The sequence below is a fragment of the Protobothrops mucrosquamatus genome, unplaced genomic scaffold (genome assembly GCF_001527695.2).
Source record: "Protobothrops mucrosquamatus isolate PMUCROS unplaced genomic scaffold, P.Mucros_1.0 scaffold3262, whole genome shotgun sequence".
NCBI lineage: Eukaryota > Metazoa > Chordata > Lepidosauria > Squamata > Viperidae > Protobothrops > Protobothrops mucrosquamatus.
Genome location: NW_015389254.1, coordinates 43,694 through 50,324, shown reverse-complemented (window position 1 = coordinate 50,324; position 6,631 = coordinate 43,694). Strand labels below are relative to the sequence as shown.

Genomic DNA, 6,631 nt, shown 5'->3' with positions numbered 1-6,631 from the left:
TGGCTTTTCCAGCAAGCGGGCCTGGCCTAGGGAGGATTTTAAATCGGGTTTATTTTTTAGAAAATTTTAAACAGCACAACTTTAAAATATTTGGTTTTAATTGGTTTTATTTGGTGGGGATTGTAAATATGTTTCTGTTTTTAAATATGTTGTGAGCCGCCCTGAGTCCCGTTGGGAGAAGGGCGGGATATAAATCAAAAATAAAGTAAAGTAAAGGACCCCCCCCAGTGTAATCACGTGACCTCCGGGGTCCTCTTTGGAAGGAGACCCCGGGGGAGGAGCAAACGGGAAAGGAGCCCCCCCCAGTGGAGAGGCGGGAGGGGAGCCCCTGGGCCCCAGTTTCTCCACCTGGGCGACTGGAAAAAGAGTGGACTTCGACTCCCAGGAGCCTTTGCTGGCTGTGGAATTCTGGGAGTTGAAGTCCGCACCGCTTCAAGTTGCTGAGGCGGAGAACAGAGTAGAAGAACCGGATAGAATAATAACTTTATTGTCCCTTTAAATGTATCACTAATCTTCATACTTTAAAGAGAGATTTCTTTGCGTACGAAAACGATTCTGCATTGGTCCCCAACCAGCCACAACCCCTTTTCCCAAAATAAACCAGAACATAGAATAACAAAGTCGGAAGGGTCCTTAGAGGTCCTCTAGTCCAGCCCTTTGCTTCCTTGGTCCACCCCAGCTGGGGAGGGCTTTTCAGAGATGGGGGGTGCAACCCCTCCCTCCCTCCTCCCCCCTTCTCTGGGCATGAGGTGGGCAGGGGCTGCTGTGATGCTCCCCCTTGCGATCCGGTGGGCTTTTGGGCTTCCTCAAACCAGATTACGCCCCCCCTCCCCCTTGCAAGCCTAATTCCAATGGGTGGCAATAAACAGAAGGCACTCTGCACATGCTTCAGCAAACAGTACTCCATTTAATAATGGTTTCTCCTTTGGTCAAAACTGGTTATGGGCCTCTGTCGATGGGGGAGACATGCTCTCTGCTTACACGGAGGCCATTCAAGGCGGGGAGAGGGCATGGATGTAATCCTGGACCCATTGTTCTAACGGGTTGGCACAGGTCTTTATGCCTCTTTTTGTGATGAATCTGCAAAGGAAATGTCTGCATGTCATGTAATGTAACTACATGTAAGGGAACACCGCATATCTGCAGAAATGCACATGACCCAAGACAGAATGTCTCCAGAATGTATATGGGTCAGTATAAAAGAAAACAAAAGTGACATTGCCATAGGTGTATGCTACAGGTCACCCAACGAAGCAGAAGAAATAGATGGACTCTTTGCTAATCAATTAACAATGATATGTAGGAAACACACCACAGTAGTAATGGGAGACTTCAACAAACAGATTCCTAACCAACCGAGCCAACAACTTTGTCACCCAAAAGGTGGAGGAGGGAACTAGACGTAAAGCCACACTGGACCTAATTCTTAGTAGTAGGGAAGAAGTGATAGAGGGAGTTGAAATTGGCAGAGCCTTGGGCGAGAGTGACCACGTCATGCTGAAATTCAATATAATACAAACACAAGCAATAGAAAATAAACCAACCAGCGTCTTAATCAAGACCACGGTTTAGCCCAGTGTGTCTCCACCTTGGGCCAGGCTGGCTGGGGAATTCTGGGAGTTGAAGTCCACCCCTCTTAAAACGCCCAAGATTGAGACCTACTTAGTGAGCAATTTGGTGAGAAGGAAGCTTAGAGGGTCTCCTGAATCTCTTGCTAAGCTGAGCCCAGAAGACCCTCAACAGCCATTCTGGGAAACTTACACGACGCCCGGCTGGCTGCAACCGCTGCTGGTGTATTCAAAAGATTTCAACAGGCTCAGCGGGATATGATGTGTCATGAAAGCATAGCAGCAAAGAGTGGGTATATCAACTGGGGGAGGAAACAGAGAAGAGAAGAACTGATGGGATGCCACACCATTGGGTGGAGAAGCTCTCTTCCCCCCCCCCTGTCCTGGGGTGGGCAGGAAACTCTCCGGTGTAAGATTTACAGCACAAGAGCAACAAAGACGATTAAGGGGCTGGAGGCTAAAATATATATGAGGAATGGCTCCAGGATTTGAGTATGGCCAGTCTCAAGAAAAGTAGGGGGACATGACAGCAGCGTTGCAGTATTTGTGGGGCTGCCCCAAAGAAGAGGGAGTCAAGCTGTTCTCCAAAGCGCCTGAAGGCAGGACAAGAAGCAACGGATGGAAACTAACCAAGGAGAGAAGCAACCTAGAACTAAGGAGAAACTTGCTAACAGTGAGCACAATTAACTGGGGGAACAGAAGTTGCCTTCAGACGTTGTGGAGGCTTTGAAGAAGAGACTGGACAACCACTTGTCTGAAGTGGTATAGGTAATGTCTCCTACTTGAATGGGGGGCTGGACTAGAAGACCTCCAAGGTCCCTTCCAGTGCTACGACTCTGTTTTCTGTGTTACAAAAAGGGGCAGAGGGTCTCCACAGACCCCACAGGAAAGGTCTCCATTGTGGACTCCACACGACTTGTCCTCATGTGTTGATCGGACTGACCACACCAGGTCTGACTACACCAGCTGGAGACCTCCCCTGCCCCGAGCAAGGATGCTGTTCAGCTCAGAGCCTTCTGCAAAGCTGGCCTGGGGTCCTGGGGGTCCCCAGCTGTGCCCCATTACATGGCTCCTCTTATGGGGAGAGGGGTGCCTGCCCTCTCTCTAACCCCCCCCCAAGCACTACCTTGGGAAGGATGGGGGACCCTGTCTTTAACTGTCTGTCTCCACCCTGGTCCATCCCAAAGACATCGCAGTGGGGCAGAAGACCCCCAGGGCTCTCCCCAGAGGAAGGGGCTGGGCTAGGGCCACAGGGCGTCGCTCAAGGTCAGGAGGCAGATTGGGGCAGATTTTGTTACGCTGAAAAGGGGAGGAAAGAGAGACTTACACGACTGGCCATCGGACTGGACCGCAGAGGTTGCATCTGAAAGAGAGAGATGGGGGGGGCATTGTGACTCTCCCAATTCCCCCCCTTCCCCCATGGCTGAGAACTGAGGTGCCCCTGCTAGAAGGAAGCCCTCCAGACAATCGCCTGGGCCCTCCGGAGGGTTGCAAGAGAGGGGGGGCTGGAGGTAGCCAAGCGGATCAGAGACTCACTGAGACCCTCGACATCCAGGGTGACGGAGACCACCAGGAGCAGAAAGGCGAAGAGGGTCTTCATCCTCAGAGACGGGAGGGAGAGCAGCTCCAGTCTTATCTCGGGGGTATCGGCACTGGGCACCCAACGCCACTCGGCTTCCAGATGCCTCTTTATAGGAAGCGGCAGCTGCAGGTGTGGGAAACACGTGGGGGGCTCCCCCACCAGGGCGTGACCACAAAGCTGTGGGGCCAGGGAGGCTCCTGGATGCTGTGAAGGAGCGTTTTGCACACTGAAGCAAAGTCTTGACTGGCATCGCGATGGAAGGTCAGGAAGTCCATCTGAAAAGGCAGCATGTCCACCTANTCCAATGTTTTCTGGAAGATCAACCATGATTTGGGGACTGGAGGCTAAAACATATGAAGGACGGTTGTAGGAATTGGGCAGGTCTAGTTTAATGAAAGAAGGACCAGGGGTAACAGATGATAGGCAGTCTTCCAGCATTTGAGGGGCTGCCCCAAAGAGGAGAGGGGGTCAAGCTACTCTCCAAAGCCCCTGAAGGGCAGGAGAAGAAGCAACGGATGGGAACTCATCAAGGAGAGAAGCAACCTGGAACTAGGGAGGAATTTCCTGACAGTGAGGACAATCAACCAGTGGAACAGAAGTTGCCCAGAGGTTGAGGGTGCTCCATCACTGGAGGATGTCAAGAAGAGACTGGACAGCCATTTGTCTGAAACTGTATAGGGTTTCCTGCCTGAGCAGGGGTTGGACTAGAAGACCTCCAAGGTCCCTTCCAACTCTGTTATTCTGTTCTCACAACTGATAGGCCAGCTCAACCGTACCCACAAGGGCTTCTTAAAAAGAGGAAGTTGCAGTAGGTCCACCAAAAACGATCCAGCTGAGTTCCATGAGGGATTGGAACGAGGAGAGGGAGAAAATGGGTGGGCCTGTCAGAAAAGTCAAGATGGCGGCCAGATTTAATTTTTTTTAAAAAAGGCTACCATGGCATGGTTTCCGTTGCCATTTTGATCTTTTTTGGCCTCCTCCTTGCAGACACCCCTGGACCTTTTTAGCTGGAATAGAAAACGCCCTAGAACAGCGTGGCTCCCCCTCAGGGACTATAAGATGGGAGGACTTCAACTCCCAGAATGCACCGGGCAGCATGCCGGACTGCTTGGGGTGAGATAATACCAATAGGCTGATGATATCCAGGTTTTATCTCCACCGCAGACGGCCCGGGTGGCGGTTGTGTCTCAGCGCCTGAGGTGGGGGGAGACTGGGGGGGGGGCTGCAGCAGCTTCAGCTCAAGCAAGCGAGACCAAGCGAGGGGCTCTGGGTTCTTGGACCTCCCATCCCTGGTCTTGGAATGGGGGGGGCGTTTCCAAACAAGGCATGGGGAGGGCCCATGGCTGGCTGACCCCCCAGGGGTCCTCCACGGACACCCCTCCACGGAGACCCGGCAGGGGCCAGGGATTCGCCTCGGGTCCTCCGCCCTTCCAGCTCTTCATGAATGGTTCAGCGGGTGGAGGAGAAGCTGGCCCGTTTAGCCAATCGCACAGAATGGTGTAATAATAATAATAATAATAATAATAATAATAATAATAATAATAATAATAATAATAATAATAATAATAATAATAATAATAATAGGAGTCAGTAGAAACATTAGAAAATTTGTGCAAAGATCGATGGCACAATGGAAGACACAGTTGCAGATCAATGGTGAGAGACTGGGAGAGGTTAATATCAAGAGAGGAATATTTTTCTTAAAAATTTTTTTTTTTTATTAATAAAACAGTTAAAACAAAAAAGGACATAACGTGACGTTCCAGTATATATACTCCTAACAATTTGTTCCTTGTCATACATATAATTCCTAATCTCTATATCTACATATTTTCCTATGTAATACAGTCTCAAATTTGTTTCTCTATATACTAGCATACAGTTTTATATTCCACAATCTTAACACTAACTTAAAACCCAAACAATTCTCCTTGACTCGTACCAGCAATACAATTTGTCCCAGATTTCAAAATAGTCCGTTTCTATCTTGTCCTTTAATTCCACAGTGAGCCTATCCATATCAGCACACGATAAGATTTTGTATAAAATCTCTTCTTCTGTTGGAATTTCTTTGTTCCTCCAGTTTTGGGCGTAGGCCAATCTGGCAGCCGTGAAAATAGGTAACATCAAGTAGAGTGCCCCTTTATCGTATTTCTGCATGATGATACCTAGTAAGAAGAGTTCTGGTTTTAGCTCTACCTCTATCATTAGTATTTCTTCCAGCCATTTTTTTAACCTTGTTCCAAAAGTCACGGGCTTTTGAGCACTCCCACCATATATGATAATATGTCCCTCTTGCCAATTTACATTTCCAGCACGTAGGAGAAATATTTTGGCCCATTTTAGCTAATCTTGTGGGTGAGAGATGCCATCTATAAAACATTTTGTAAAGGTTTTCTTTGTAGGATGTGGCCAGGGTGAGCTTCCAATTTCGTACCCATGGTTCTTGCCAGATATGCAGATCAAAGTTGAGATCAAAGTCCCTTCTCCACATTAACATGGTTTCTTTTAGCTGTTCTTCGTACATTGCCTGATGTAACAAATAATGATATGACTTTTTAATCATTTTATCCTCAGTACCTGATAATATTTTATCCAACTCTATCAATTCTATTTTTATGCCTAGTTCTTTTTTGTCTTTCCAATATCTCGCCTGTAATTGAAGGTATGCCCACCATTCTAATTCTATCCCTTCGTCTTGAAGATTTTTCCTGGATTTCAATTCCCCTTTCTCGTCTAGTACCTTTTTATATGTTATAATCTTCCCTAATTGAATAAACTTTGAATGTACATATATTTCTAACGGTGAGATCCAGCCAGGGACTTGAGTATGGTTTGGTTGCCAGGTTTTGACCCATACATCAATTAAAGCCCGCCTGATATAATGCCTTCGAAAATATTTATGTGTCCTATATTTCTGGTCCCATAACACAGCATGCCATCCTATTTGTAAGTCATGACCTTCCAAACATAGTAATCTCCTGTTCTTCAAAAGTATCCAATCCCGCACCCATAGTAGAACTATGGCCTGATAGTATTTTTCCATGTCAGGGAGGCCAAGTCCCCCCCCTCTCTCCTTCGAATCCTGCAATAATTTTAATTTGATCCTTGCTTTTTTTCCTTGCCAAATAAATTTGAGTATGATTTTGTTAAGGTTTTGAAAAAATTTCTTATCCAATTTTATAGGTATACATTGAAGCAGAAATAAAATGTTCGGTAACACGTTCATTTTGATTACGGCTATTCTGCCCATGAAGGAGAGCTGTAAGTTGGTCCAAGTATCTAAATCAGCTTTAATCTGTTCAATTAGTTTATCATAATTGTCTCGCTGAAGTGTAACGCATCTAGTGGTTAGCTGTATCCCTAAATATCTTATTTTATTCGTAATTTGAATACCTATTCTATCAGCCAATTCATTTTTCTATATTTTAGTTATGTTCTTGACGAGCATTTTAGTTTTTTCTTTATTTATCTTCAGACC

General features: G+C 46.8%; 1 protein-coding gene across 1 annotated transcript; it reads right to left on the bottom strand.

Annotated features, from left to right (window-relative positions):
• Window positions 1–906: 906 nt before the first annotated feature.
• On the bottom strand, window positions 907–3,224 carry LOC107297371 (C-C motif chemokine 3-like). The gene is made up of 4 exons (XM_015826735.1): window positions 3,105–3,224; window positions 2,896–2,931; window positions 1,762–1,870; window positions 907–1,080 (listed from the first exon to the last, which is right to left on the bottom strand). The coding sequence occupies exons 1-4, from the start codon at window positions 3,166–3,168 to the stop codon at window positions 993–995; spliced, it is 297 nt and encodes a 98-aa protein (XP_015682221.1). The 5' UTR covers window positions 3,169–3,224; the 3' UTR covers window positions 907–992.
• Window positions 3,225–6,631: the final 3,407 nt, after the last annotated feature.

Bases quoted from the DNA above. Each gene is read 5' to 3' on its own strand.
- LOC107297371 (XM_015826735.1), bottom strand. From the start codon at position 3,168: ATGAAGACCCTCTTCGCCTTTCTGCTCCTGGTGGTCTCCGTCACCCTG. The intron at 2,932-3,104 runs GTGAGTCTCTGA...TCTCTCTTTCAG, and splicing joins CCTGGATGTCGAGGGTCTCA to ATGCAACCTCTGCGGTCCAG. The intron at 1,871-2,895 runs GTAAGTCTCTCT...TTCCTCCCCCAG, and splicing joins CCAGTCCGATGGCCAGTCGT to TTGATATACCCACTCTTTGC.